Genomic DNA, 15441 nt, shown 5'->3' on the forward strand with positions numbered 1-15441 from the left:
TATTAAGGATAATCATTATTAATAAGTTTACTTTATTTAATATATTATTGTTTACTGGAATTCATTTACCCAGCTTGATTAGCTGTTCCAGTGAATAATATTATAATGTAAAATAATTTCCACTTTAAAATCTGTCTCGTTTATTTAGCGCCGTCTTAGTAAATTGACCTGCATTACGAGAAAATATATTGCCGCATAACACATTTATTTATGACGTAAATATCCGTCATACCCACTTCCTACCATATTTAACATTAAATAAATAATATAATTTACGCTCGGGCTCCCAACTGGGAGCGACTGCGCATGCGCGGGTGAGAGGAAGGAAGGGAGTGCGACGGCAGCAATATTTTGACTGACAAGCAGTGTCCGGAGCTTGTGTATTTTACTAGCCTGTATTTACGTCATCCTAGCTGCAGCGGATGCCAAAGTACTGGAGCAGCTTCATCATCAATCAGACACTCGGCTCGGTGAATACTAAGATGCTAAGTTCCTACTAATAGTTATAATATTTGTGATTACAAAATGTTTAACTTGTAGGATGTTCATCGTTAGGCTGCATGGACTCTAAATATAAACCAGTGAGTCCCATGCAAGTAAGTAAGTAATTATCAAAAGAAGGCACCAAACCGGGAAGGCTATGTAGCACCATCAAATACGCAAAATAATCAGAGGGCGCTAAATATCACCAAGGATGCCAATACGAGAACAAAAACGCATAAGGCGAACGATATCAAAAGTATCCGAGTCACCAAGAATTCTATCGAGGGACAGGTGACCGCGAGGGGCGGTCGGAAAGCAAGACACACGCTCGTCCTGGAAGTCAGGACATTCAAGAAGGACATGCACAACCGTAAGAGGGACAATGCAACTAGGACAATAAGGAGCAGGGCGGCGCTCCATCAAGTGACCATGGGTTAAGCGAGTATGGCCAATACGCAACCTCGCCAGAGCTGTTTCCCACCGCCGGTTACGGTGGAAGGAGGACGGCCACGAGGAAACACAACATTTAAGAGTACGTAGCTTGTTACCAGTAACAGACAACCAAGAAGCCTGCCAACGGGTAAGGACTGAGGAATGGATAACCGGGTAAAAGTCGGAATACGGAATGCCTTTACGAGAGATGGGACAAGAGCGGACAGCTTCCTTAGCGGCAGCATCCGCACGCTCATTTAAAGACACACCAATATGGCTGGGAACCCAACAAAACTCAACCGACTCAAATTTACTGTGAACGAGAAACAGCCAATGCTGGATCTCGACAACTACTGGATGAACCGGATTAAAGGACCCGAGAGCCATGAGGGCACTACGAGAGACAACAACAACCACAAAGGAAACTGACAACGAGAAAGCAGGAGACGAAGAGCATAGAGAATAGCATAAAGTTCCGCTGTAAAGATGCTAGTCTCCGGAGGCAAGCGACACATATAAGTGCGATCAGGAAAAACAACAGAGTAGCCAACACCGTCCGCTGACTTAGACCCATCGGTGAAGACAGAAACGGAGCGGGAGTGAGAAGAAAAGTGCTCGAGGAAAAGGCGTTTTAGAACCGTAGGAGGGGTAAAAGCTTTAGTGATACGGGTCAAGGAAGTACAAAACCGCGGAAGAGGGACCCTCCACGGGGGCAAAGAAGGAACAACACGAGGAGAAACATCAGAAATACGAACGGAGAGAGAATCCTGTAGGCGAGATAACCGGACAGAAAGAGGGAGGTGGTGAAGAGGAACAGGAACCGCAGGAGGGGTAAAAGTTAAAGCACGACAGAGGCGAGAGGAAGGATGTTGCAAGGACCGAGCAAGATAGCGAAGACAGTAGCGATCACGGCGGTCCTGGAGAGACAGGAAGCCAGTGTCAACATACAAGATAAGGATGGGAGTCGAACGAAAGGCACCAGAACTGAGGCGCAACCCAGTATGGTGCAAAGCATCAAGACGGCGAAGAGTAGAAGGAGAAGCAGACGAGTAAGCAGGGCAACCATAATCGAGCTTAGACAGGACGAGAGAGGAATGTAAAGCAAGGAGAGTGCACCTATCTGCCCCCCAAGAAGTATGGGACAAGACCCGAAGGAGGGTAAGGGCCTTAGAGCACTCAACACGGAGGTAAGAGATATGGGGAGACCAAGACAAACGAGTGTCAAGGAATAACCCCAAAAGCTTCGCGGAATCTTTGTATTCAAGGGGATGACCATAAAGTGACAAAGAGGGACGAAGAACAACCCGTTTCCGCGTAAAAGTCATGGCACAAGTCTTAGAAGTAGAGAACTTGAAGCCATGACCTGTGGCCCAAGACGACACGGCATCAATTGCAAGTTGAAGCCGGCGTTGAAGGAGAGGCGAATCATCACCCTGACAACAAAGGGTAAGATCATCGACATAGAGAGCGGAGAAGACACCAGAAGGAAGAGAGGAAAGAAGACCATTGAGGGCAACCAGAAAAAGAGTAGTGCTCAGAACACTACCCTGGGGCACACCTTCGTATTGCTGAAAAGAGGGAGAGAGAGCGGTACCAAGGCGCACCCGAAAGGAACGACGAGAGAGGAAGCTGCGGAGAAAGAGAGGGAGATGACCACGAAGGCCAAAAGAATGAAGTTGAGATAGGATATGATAACGCCAAGTGGTGTCGTAAGCCTTTTCTAGGTCAAAAAGGACGGCAACAACGGAGGTCTTCGCAGCAAAAGCAGTACGAATATAGACCTCCAAGTTCACCAGGACATCTGTCGTGCTTCGGCACTTGCGGAAACCAAATTGAGAAGGGGAGAGGTGGTGATGGTGTTCCAGGAACCACATCAGACGAACGTTAACCATACGTTCAAAGAGTTTGCAGACACAACTTGTGAGAGCAATAGGGCGAAAGTCCTTAGGGGAAGTACCCAGAGACCCCGGTTTGCGAACAGGGAGGACAACGGCATCGAGCCAGTCCTCAGGGACTGACGACGACTCCCAGATCCGATTATACAGACTCAGTAATACTGAGACGTGCTCGGAGGGAGATGGCGAAGCATCTCATAATGAATACCATCGGAGCCCGCCGCCGTAGAACCGCAGAGGGCCAGGGCAGAACGAAGTTCAGAGAGAGAGAAGGGATCATTATAGGGAAGCTGAAGATGAGTGCAGAAATCTAAAGGACGAGACTCAAGGACAGGTTTACGAAGAAGGAAAGATTGGGGAAGATGAAGACCAGAGCTAACAGAAGAAAAGTGGGAACCCAGTTCGGAAGCGACCTGCAACGGGTCTGCCACAAGAGTATCATGGAGGTGAAGGACCGGTGAAACATCGGGAACGAACTTACCCGCTATCTTGCGGATACGCTTCCAGATCTGGGCCAGAGGGGTCTCGGACGTAATTGTTGAGACATAAGATGCCCAACATTCACGTTTAGCCGTACGGATGGCCCTACGGGCCACCGCACTCGCTTTCCGAAAGAAAAGAAAAGAATCGGTCGTCTGCCTACGGCGGTGCCTCTTCTAGGCTGCACGCTTACAGCGGACAGCCCGAGCACAGTCCGCATTCCACCAGGGAACGCACTTCCGTGGACCCCGAGAGGAAGAGCGAGGAATAGAGCGGAGGGCAGCGTTGAAGACAGTGTCATGAAAAAGGAGGAGAGCGCGAGAGAGAGGCAGAAGGGAGAGGTCAGAGAGAGCAGCACTGAGGGTAAATAGGGTCCAGTCTGCCTTAGCAAACTGCCACCTAGGGAAAGAGAGGGAAGGGCGAAAAGAGAAAAAGGAAACAAGGATGGGGAAATGATCACTTCCATGGAGGTCATCAAGAACCTGCCACGTGAAATCTAAGTAAAGAGAAGAAGAGCAGAGAGAAAGATCAATACAGGAAAGGGTGCGAGTCCGAGAGTCCAAATGAGTGGGCTCACCAGAATTCAGAAGAGACAGGGAAGAAGAGAGGAGAAACGGCTCAAGGAGGCGACCCCGGGTATTCGTCAGAACGTCACCCCAAAGAGAATGACGACAATTGAAGTCACCCAGCAGGAGCACAGGCTCCGGCAAGGAGTCTAGGAGGTGTTTCAAATCAGGAAGAGAGAGCGGGACACTCGGGGGGAGATAAATGGAACAAACTGTGTACCATTTCCCCACAAAGATACGAGCAGCAGAACAATGGAGAGGCGAAGGAAAAAGTAAAGGAACAAAGGGAACATCAGCCCGAATCAAGAAAGCAGAAGAATTAGAAGCCCCAGCAATGGCTGGGGGGGAGAGAAAGGAATAGCCACGAAAACGACCAGGACGAGCACCAAGCATTGGCTCCTGGAGACAGACACAAAAGGGCGAAAACCGCGAAATCAGAAGTTGGAGTTCGAGGAAATTGGCGTAATAACCTCGAACGTTCCATTGAAGAATGGACAACGACGAGAAGAGAAAGGACAAAAACAGAGAACAAGGAAGAAACAAAGGCGAAACAGCAACAGAGCACGTTAAAGAATATCAGGGTCGGGATCAGGGTCAGCAAAGTCAGGGTTAGGGGGCATGGGTAAACTGAGTAAAGACGGAGGGAAGGAAACAGGAGAACAGATCAGAGGTGGGCGGGCAGGGTCCGGAGGAGGAGGAAGAGGAGGAGACAACGGAGAGGAGCTGTCAAGGACAGCAGCAGGAAGAGGGGGAGTAGAAAGAGGGGAGCGCACCCCAGCAAGAGCAGCAACCGAAAGGGAAGCAGGGGCCAAAGAAACCTCCATAGCAGGAACAGGGGGCGCAAGCACTGAAACGGGAGGGGAAGGAGCAACAGAGCCAGAAGGAGGAGCTGAGGAAGAAAGCGAAGCCTTCTTACCCGCCGGGGAAGAGGAAGGAGAGGAGCCAGGCTTACGCTTCTGACTTAAAGAGACCGGTGTCCCAGCAACTACGTACCGGGCAACGGATTCCAGTGTCTCAACAGAAGCCGAACGAGAGCACACACGACGGCCGTTAGGAGAGCGATGGACATCCGCCCGCACCGACAGGCGGTGGGGGAGAGCCAATAGATGGAGGAAGAGGATGGGAAGGAGGATCGGAGGGGGACGAGGAAGAAGACACAGAAGACACGACAGACCGGGTAGAAGGAAGGGGAACCCCAGACAGAGGACCAGGAGGAGGATCCTTCGGGAGAGAACCGAAAGGAACAGAGGAGGGGGCAGTGGGTGCATCAGGGTCCAAGGCCCGGAAACGGTTGTGAGTCTGAGGAAGGCGGGAAGGACGAGGAGAGGAAGAGCGCAACACACGAGCATAAGAGATATTAGCATAAGGCGGGAGCCGGCGAACCTGGCGCCTCGCCTCAGGAAAAGATAAACGCTCCCGGTGCTTCAGGTTGAGGACGGCTGCCTCAAGCTTGTAACGGACACACGCACGGGAGAAGGTAGGATGGGCCTCACCGCAGTTGAGGCAACGAGCCTGGGGAGAAGTGCACTCCGACTTTGAGTGACCTTCGCCACCACACAAAGGACAGAGAGAGACAGTCCCGGAGCAGCGGAGGGCACCATGCCCAAACCTCCAGCACTTGTTGCAGAGCCGAGGAGAAGGAATGTACTCCTGGACAGAGCACCTGGCACCAGCAAGAATGACAGAGGGTGGAAGGGTCCTACCATCAAAGGTAATCTTGACAACCCGGAGGGGTTGACGGCGACTACCACGAGGGGGACGAGTAAACGTGTCCACCTGGAGAATAGAATGGCCCTGGGCAGCGAGGATATGTCGAATATCGTCGTGGCAGTCGCGCAGGTCCCGAACACCGGTCGCAACATGGGGCAGGAGCAAAATAGTGCCAATACTGGCATTCAACTGAGCGTTCTTCGAGACCCGAACGGGGGTCTCGCCAAGGCAGGATAAGGCAGCCAAGCGGGAAGCAGCATCCTGAGAAGGAGCAGCAACGACACGTGTACCGAGACGAGTGGGGTTGAAAGTAATGGAGGCATCCACGGAATCAATGAGATGTCGATGGAGGGAGAAATCGTCAGGAGGCGCAGAATCAGGAGGGAGGAGATCAAAATATTTGGCCCACGAAGCGGGACCAAACAAGGCTTGATAGGTAGCAGAACTGGAAGGAATCGAGCGAGGGCGGCCGTGACGAGGACGGCGGTGAGAACCCCCAGAGAGAAAGGGGTTAAAAGGCGCAGTAGTTACAACTAGAGAAGGAGCCGCGCCAGGGGACGAGGTAGTCACCACTGGGGGCTTGGGGCTCGACCCAACCACAGAGGAGGGAGGGAAGCCAGGGGAAGGAGTCAGAGAGGCCAAAGGAGGAGCAAGGTCGGGGCCCAAAGCAGCGGAGGCTACAGAGCCCGGTCTTCCAATACGGACCGACTCGGGGGCTTGGTCGCCCACCCCACGAGCCTGAGAAGGTAAGCCAGAAGCAGCCGAAACAGGGGTTATCATCTTGACGAAAAGAAGAATTCATTCACGAATGTGCCCCCACACCCACCATGGAGCCACAATTAGAGGCAGGACACCCAACAAGAAGCTATCGCCGATCTTGTCGGGGCCTCCTAGGGGTGCGTCGTGAGTATACGCCCCACAAACGCCACCTTAAGAAACCGACAGTCCGTCGAGATCGGGTTCAGTGACGAAAGGGGGATTGACAATAAAAGGTTCCCCTCGCTCTCAACGTCGGGTACTACAGTTCTACGGGTGCAAGAGTATGCCTCCTCAAGCACCCGGGCGTCAAAATAGAAGAAGTCCAAGGGAAGAACCAGAACGAGCAAAAGGTCGGCAGGAAACGGCAAGCAGATAGGAGAAGAGGGGGGAGAAAAACGAAACAGAAGGAAAAGGAAAAGATGCCCAGCAGAATTGGAGAGGACGGCAGCAGGAGCACAAGGCTAGAAAAGGACAGAGGACTGTCCCAAGGAGCGTCACACTCCGGCAGCCGCCCACGAAGCCCCCACACGGCGACAACGAGCTGAGCGGGGAGGGGGGAGTCCCATGCAAGATCGTCGCCACTTTTTCATTGAGAAATAGGTGTAAAATTGCTTTGGTATAAGCAAATCTTACATTTCACCTGTATTTCAGCTTGTTGTGCCATAGTGACAAGAAGGGAGATAAGCCTCTACCGCAATGCGTGTTCTAGGGCAGTCAGTTTCGGCAAGTTTTCAAGACGTGACTGCCAGGACGCTTACTTCTATTTCTGCAACACAGCTAAGCTGCTGTTTATGTTATAAATTAGTAGATTAATAACATTTATTTAATTACTGATCTTCAATACAAGATCATATATTTACTAACATGTATATGTTTTTGCCATGCGAATTATTATTGATATTCTTAATATCTTAATGGCTTATTATTTGATACGTATTAATATCTAATTTACTGTACAAGTGACGCATTAGTTTCTTTGTACTATTATATTAACCCCCGAAGAGTGTGGAAGGATTTGGCTCTATAATTTAATTATTATTCTACAGTTCATTTATTACTTTAATATTTTCATGAGCAATTATTCTATATTCAACAGATCCATAGGCACTGGTTCCCGTAATTATTTCCAATTTATATATTTAATTTATTTCTCCCATAAAGGGAGAAATAATACATCTAGTATATTTTATATATACCTTCGATATTTTTTAAATTATTATTATTACTAATTTTCTGGAGCCAGATTTTCCCACACTTACCTTAGTACACAATATTGTGAGGAAGGTGATGTTAGCGTGGTGGTCTTACCGTAGTACAGTGTTGTGAGAGAGGTGATGTTAGCGTGGTGGTCTTACCGTAGTACACAGTGTTGTGAGAGAGGTAATGTTAGCGTGGTGGTCTTACCGTAGTACACAGTGTTGTGAGGGAGGTGATGTTAGCGTGGTGGTCTTACCATAGAACACAGTGTTGTGAGGAAGGTGATGTTAGCGTGGTGGTCTTACCGTAGTACACAGTGTTGTGAGAGAGGTGATGTTAGCGTGGTGGTCTTACCGTAGTACACAGTGTTGTGAGGGAGGTGATGTTAGCGTGGTGGTCTTACCGTAGTACACAGTGTTGTGAGAGAGGTGATGTTAGCGTGGTGGTCTTACCGTAGTACACAGTGTTGTGAGAGAGGTAATGTTAGCATGGTGGTCTTACCGTAGTACACAGTGTTGTGAGAGAGGTGATGTTAGCGTGGTGGTCTTACCGTAGTACACAGTGTTGTGAGAGAGGTGATGTTAGCGTGGTGGTCTTACCGTAGTACACAGTGTTGTGAGAGAGGTAATGTTAGCATGGTGGTCTTACCGTAGTACACAGTGTTGTGAGAGAGGTGATGTTAGCGTGGTGGTCTTACCGTAGTATCCGCCAGTGACAGTCTGACACAGGGGTCCGGTGGTGCCAGGGGGACACACACACTTACAGTTGGCGCCAAAATAGCCGCCTTTCTTGCACGGGTCTTTAGCGACTTTACACGCCTTCAGCCACTTGTCTGTGGACAAATGTACTTCTTATATATATCAGTATGTGTCTAGAGCTACAGACACACTTATAACAAAGATGGGCTCCATACTAGTAAAGTCATTCAGTAATAAGAAAGAGCATTACCATCCTCATCATTACTCGCGAGTACAGTAATCCAGAACAAACACAACTGCGGCCTAACAGACTCGATCCATATCAAACACTTCACTACATCCCAATAAAAAATCACTAGTAAATATTATGAAAATAATGTAAATCTCACTAGTACGTTAGTAAATGCACAATGAAAATATTATTATAACCGAAGAATTAATATCTAAGTAATAAACAAACTCTCAATAGTGAGGCACAAGGAATTAACCTATCATATTAGTATTTCACAGACATTCAAGGACAAAAAGGCCCTACAAATAAATGGTTTTTGATAATAAAACATATAGTTATTCATATTTTAAAATATTTGTATCATTATGTCAGCTTACGTCAGGGAAGCTTTTTATTCGATAATGTATTCTTTCTTCTCTTTCAGTACGAAACAAAGTCTGCAATCCCGGTCATGTGATTTTCTTCAGTTATTGGTAAAAAAAAAATGAAAATCGTCATCATAAGTAAACAGAGAACACAATGGTTTGTATTTTACGGGTTACCAAGAGCAACTTATCATCCTGACTATCCTTCAAATGGCACCCAAAATATCTCTTTCTTCTGATTGATGTCAAGTGACACCACATACCACATGCTGTCACTTGTGTCATAGTCATCTGCAAGTAACACCACATGCTTCTTATTCTCTAGACATTGTAACACAAGAGATGGACAACGTTAAGTCATTGTAACACAAGAGATGGGCAACGTCAAGTCATTGTAACACAAGAGATGGACAACGTCAAGTCATTGTAACACAAGAGATGGACAACGTCAAGTCATTGTAACACAAGAGATGGACAACGTCAAGAAACTGTAACACAGGAGATGGACAACGTCAAGAAACTGTAACACAAGAGATGGACAACGTCAAGTCATTGTAACACAAGAGATGGACAACGTCAAGAAACTGTAACACAAGAGATGGACAACGTCAAGAAATTGTAACACAAGAGATGGACAACGGGACCTTGACTGTGAAAGATATTGAAGAGCGAAGAAAGGTGTCGTTTCTGTTGTTAGAATTTAATGCCTGCACTGTGATGAAGATGAGTGTTTTTATTGTATTAAAGCCGGAAGAAAATGAAACTTGATTAGTTTGGAGTGAGGCACTAATACACAAGTCTATAGCAGCATTGCATTAGTTGGGAGCGAAGGAGGACCAGATCATTTGTGGCATTCTTGGAAAGGATTATATTACCCAGACATTAGGTCTGTTAATTCGTTGGGATGTGGTTGTAGGGTTTTGTTTTTTTCAGAATCAACTACTCGGGAGTAAATCCCTCGTGCAGTACAGGCTATGTTGAGCCCAGAATGGTTGTAGGGGTTTGTCTGTGACTAAACTGTTAGATATTAGAGGTACAGTATTACAGTGTAACTAGAGAAAGAAGGCAATACGAGCATGTGTTGGCAGAGAAATAGTTTGATAAAAAGACATGACAACATCATTAAGGTGTACAACACAAACAGCAGGAGTTAGAAGCAGAATAAGTGATGGAAATGCTCCTGTGTGTGCAGGAACATTAGATATTATTGCAGTAACCGAAACGTGGATGAATGTAAATAACAGTGAACCATTAACTGAATATCTGATTAAGAGACAAATTATTTCACACAGAAAAGCAGATGAGACGATTAGGAAATTTCTCAGAGATCATTTAAAATTCAGATTGAAGGAAGGGATGAAATTTGAGCCACAAACTATTTGATTAGAATTAAGTAAAAATAATAAAGATATAATAATTTAAGTTATATACGGACCACAAAATTTCTACAGATTGGAAGTAAAGTAATTTTGGCAAAAAATATCTAGGGCATCTACGTCTCGGGTTGTATTATAAGTGACATTTTGTAGTCGAAATAAACTAAATTAACAAAACTGATAATGTGAAAGCAGATGATTTTTATAAATTAGTTGATTCTTTTGTTAAAAAGTATTTAAGAGCCAATATGGGTATAATAGTATTTTTGGCACATTGTTGTCTAACAGAGTGGACCAGGCGATAGTGATCATAATCATATGAGTTGTAACACATCATGGAATAGTTTTGTAGGAGAACGATTTCCTAAATAACAATTTATGACGGATTATAAGGATTGATGGTGCTAGAGGACTGTCACATACAGACTGAGGAGTGAAGTACAGGGCGGTGGCCTAAACACCTTGACTTGAAACTTTCATCTGTTGCTGTTGAGTGGGAAATTGTTGATGCACGCAGGTGTCGCTCGGGGGATTGATCTTCTGGTGGAGCTTGAGGTGGAGGGCACCCAGCCACTTTGACTGGACGGTAGAGCGACGGTTTCGCTTTATGCAGGTCAGTGTTCAATCCCCGACCGCCCAAGTGGTTGAGCACCATTCCTTCCCCACTTCTCATCCCAAATCATAATCCTGTCCCTTCAGAAGTGCTATAAAGTTGTAATGGCTTGGCGATCGCTCCTGATAATTAAACAAAAAATTGAGGTGGAAGGTTGCCTAACTTTGGCAATTTGCTTTATTTGTTAATGTCGTCGTGAACAGAGATGTGAGAAAGTAATGTGGCCACAATCGCAGAGCACCAGAAGCGCACCGTTGATAACCAGCATTACAGGCTGTATAGTGGTGGTCTTGGGCGCAGGTTCTGCACTTAACGTCGCGTTGTGGGCACTTGTTGATAATGTGTAAGTGCTGATAACACTTGAACCACAGTTTCAACTGCAAGTAGCGTTCCTTTTATACAAGGTTGGGTGGTGTCGCAATGCCGAAACATTTAAAGCCGTTGGTGTTGGCGAGGGGTAGCCGGAGCTGCTGTTGGTGGTGGCGAGGGTCGCCGCAGCTGCTGTTGGTGGTGGCGAGGGGTAGCCGGAGCTGCTGTTGGTGGTGGCGAGGGGTAGCCGGAGCTGCTGTTGGTGGTGGTGAGGGTCGCCACAACTGCCGTGGTGAAGGTTACCTTCAGTGTAGGACGCTGGTTGTTGGTGGTGGTGAGGGTCGCCACAACTGCCGTGGTGAAGGTTACCTTCAGTGTAGGACGCTGGTTGTTGGTGGTGGCGAGGGTCACCGCAGCTGCCATGGCCAAGGTTACCTTCAGTGTAGGACGCTGGTTGATGGTGGTAGAGATGATACTTGCCGAGATTGCCGTCAAGTCAGTGTTTCCTTAGTTGATGTTGGCGATAATGTCGTCGGCTTCTTGATCCATAAGCTCACTCTCCTGGCAACGCTGATTCATTTTGCAATATATCGAGGTGGTGGGGTGAGAGGGAGGTTAGTATCTTCTGGGCTGCATGGTTTGTACAAGTAAAGAACTGTTTCAGATCTTCATCATGGGAATACAAGAGTACCACTCCTACTTCCTCTTGACGAAAGCTATTTAGTTTCGTGTTAGTGGTGGAGTTGATGATCCTCAGTAGTTCATTCCTCGTGAAAGCGTAGTCCCCTCGGAACTTAACCTTTCTTTTGTACAGCACGGTACTTGTTGGCTGAACCACGAGTGAGGTCTCAGCCAAGCAACACAGCTAGCATCCCTTCATCGGATCACAGTGCTGATGGAAGTGTGCTCCCTCACTCTGTGCGGCTAGCCATTGTCTGGTGAGGAGCAACAAGAGACACGTCCAGCCGCGACGACTGTTGGATGCTGTGACGAACCTCGGTGCCATCTATGATGCAGGTTCTGAGTTAAAACAGTTAACCATCACTTTAAAAATGTTTCCCATCTTCTTGTCTGCTGTTCTGGGAGGTGATGAGGTACCGGTGACTGGTAGCAGAAGGAAGAGGCAGAAGGAGTGAAGCTGTACACTGGTCGACTTCGGGACGTCTCTGCTGGAGCGTACTAGAGACGATGCTAGTGGAGCACTGAAAGACTTCCCCTTTGGAGCATGCTAACAAGTGAGCTAGTGGTACGCTGGCAGACTTCATTGTTTGAGCGTGCTAGCAAGAAGGCTAATGGGGTGCCAGAAGACTTCATTGTTTCAGCGTGCTAGCAAGAAAGCTAGTGGTGTGCGGGCAGACTTCATTGTTTGATCTTGCTAGCAAGAGGGCTAGTGGAGCGCTAGAAGACGTCACAATAGAAGAAAGCTAGTATGAGGGCTAGTGTTACACTGGTAGACTTCGTCAGAGGGATGTAAATAGTGTCCGTCACCATGGAAGCAAGCTAGCGGGAGGGGTAGTAATGCTCTGGAAGGCCTCATCAGAGGAGGATATATAGTGGTAGTTGTTATTAATAAAAAGGGACATTTTAAATTCTTTCATTTTATTTATCTTACCTTAAACATTAGACTGCATTTCATCGAAGTTATGTATCTCTGGACTTGATAAAGATCAGAGAGCGTAATAGAACCCGGTTACGGAGGAGTTCGTAACATTAATGGCATCCCCAGCGGGATCATTTCCTCTTGTCTCAAGTTTCCAGTGACATTGGTGGATGTGATGGGTTGTTTTAGATGATTTTGCGTTTTTTTCTAAATGTTTATTGTACATTCGACATGGCAGCTAAACCAACTATCAGTTCGTTAGACGAGATTCAAGACTTCCTGAACAGGTCCTGAACTTTTACCTCAAAGAATTGAAGCTTTTGTTAAAGCCAGAACTGATGTTGATAAGTTCATACTTGTAATTGGAAGTGTCAAGTGATAAGAGAGTGGACATTTTGTCTAAAGTGTACACTCATGAAGATGGGTTAAACGGTAAAAAGTGATGTGGCAATGGGAGGCAAAATTAAAGGTAGTGAAGAGGACGTGTCTCTTAATAACGAGAATGATGCTGCAAGCGATATATAAGAGACAGGACTAAACATTAGTGCTCTAGAGATTAGAGCACTTAGAGAAATTGAAATACAGTGTGAAATAGAAATAAACAAATTAGAAATAGAAATGGCTGGAAAGAAAATGGAAATGGGGATGGCCTAGAAAAAATGGAGATGGCTGAGAGAAATAAACAGAAGGAAACAGCCAAGTTGGATAAACATGAACTTCAAGTGTTAAGGTTAGGTGGTGCCTGTGATAGTAGTTGTGGTTTTTACCCAGTCCGGAACATTAAGATGGTGCCTAAATTTAATGAAAAGGAGGTGTCAAAATTTTGTAATACTTTTGTAAAGTTAGCCATATCATTAAACTGGCCTAAAGAGAATTGGGAAATTATGATTGGGCTTTTGCGGTAAACACAAACAAACTACCTACTCTACATTCAGTGAGTGATGCAGATGATTACGATGCTGTAAAAAGGGTTGTATTGCATGCGTATCCACTAGTACCAGATGCGTACAGACAAAAATTTAGAAATAAGCCGCTATGATGGACGATGAATATATATTGACTCGCAGGTCAATGACGAGACATCAAGCTAAGCAAGGTGAACAGTATTCCAGATGAAGGTGTGAAGGAAGATATGGGTTTAGAGAAGGAGAAAGGAAGAAGTATCCTGGCAGCCCGAAAAGTGTAAGTCCAAGAAGGAGTGGTTGAGAGAACCTGTGTGTTGGTCATGTGGTCGGACCAGTCATGTGGCTCCGACTTGAAAGCAGCGGTCAAGTCACACCTCCAACAAGAAGGTATTGTTGTTAAATCTTCTCAACCATCCGAGGAAGCCTGTCCACTACAGTTGGATAACGAGGATGAGAAACGAGATGTTTGATCCTTATACGTCGAAGTGTGGCGGGCATTATAGATAGTAAGTCGGTGATTATGCTGTGAGACAGTGGTGAAGCTCTATCTCTGATAATGTGGAGTGCTTTACGGAAAGATATATCTGTTGATGGGAAGCAAAGTGTAATTTTAGGAAGTTTCCAAGAATCATTGTATGTTGCTCCCTTGGTGGAAGTGTACCTGAAATCTACGTATTTCACTGGCCCTATATATTGGTTGGGTTGAAAGTATTCCAGTACAAGGAATAGAGGTAATTCTAGCCAATGAATTGGTTTGGGGTTAGAAATGAATAACCCAGTACTCGTTGCAGAACCAGTGATTAACGTGGTGACTTCGGTTGCTATACTCTAAACAAGATCTCGGGGTGAAAGAACAATTTTTTTTTTAAACACAAAGTACAAAGAACAAAACAGGTAACTACAGAAGAAACAATACATGAATACACACAGGATAACATTACAAAGGAATAAGACATGAAAACATACCAAACATACACAATAAAATCAAGAATGAAGTATACATGATACAAAGTAGAAAACCTAAAACCCTTAACTGGCACATGATACATAACAAAAAAACAGAACATGACAAAGAAACATCACAAGAAGAAATAACATATATAACATAAAACAATCATACCCAGAAAACTGTAATTACATAAAGACAAAGATAACACACAATAACCACCAGCCCTACATCCCATACGCAGGTGCACAACAGGACATAAAAACAATATGCCCCCGAAACCACAGACACAGGCAAAAACACACAACTACAAGAAACAAGAAACAAAATAGGTACAGAAAAAACAGTGATAGATATAAACAGACAACAACACCCAACAGCCACGCAGCCACACAAGACGAAGCACGTTACCTCTATGTATGGAGCACAGGCCAATTCATACCAAGGGCCAAACAGGAACATAAAAGCATAGGCCCACGCAAGAGCCAGGAATAAACCCCCACACCACACACACACACGCAACAGACACCCCCAGAACCCACAGGCATCGGGAAAGTCACACACAGGGTTACTTGAATTCTACGACCAGGCAACAAAAATAAGGCAAGAAAGAGAAGGGTGGGCAGACTGCATATTTTTGGATTGTCAGAAAGCCTTTGATACAGTGCCACACAAGAGGCTAGTGAAAAAACTGGAGATGCAGGCTGGAGTGAAGGGGAAGGTACTCCGTTGGATACAGGAGTACCTAAGTAACAGGAGACAACGAGTCAGTGTGAGGGGTGAGGTCTCAGATTGGCAAGACGTTACGAGTGGAGTACCGCAGGGGTCGGTCCTTGGACCTATACTGTTTCTGATATATGTAAATGATCTCCCAG

The 15441-nt window shown here is 46.1% G+C and overlaps 1 protein-coding gene across 1 annotated transcript in view; it reads right to left on the reverse strand.

Moving 5' to 3' along the window:
- Nucleotides 1–15441, reverse strand: part of LOC123771020 (protein SpAN-like) — a 137734-nt gene that overhangs the window by 26880 nt on the left and 95413 nt on the right. The window contains exon 7 of the mRNA XM_069324431.1: nt 8220–8354. Coding sequence (XP_069180532.1) covers nt 8220–8354 — 135 coding nt within the window. The remainder of the gene's footprint in view (nt 1–8219; nt 8355–15441) is intronic.

Source organism: Procambarus clarkii, chromosome 14 (genome assembly GCF_040958095.1).
Source record: "Procambarus clarkii isolate CNS0578487 chromosome 14, FALCON_Pclarkii_2.0, whole genome shotgun sequence".
Taxonomy (NCBI): domain Eukaryota; kingdom Metazoa; phylum Arthropoda; class Malacostraca; order Decapoda; family Cambaridae; genus Procambarus; species Procambarus clarkii.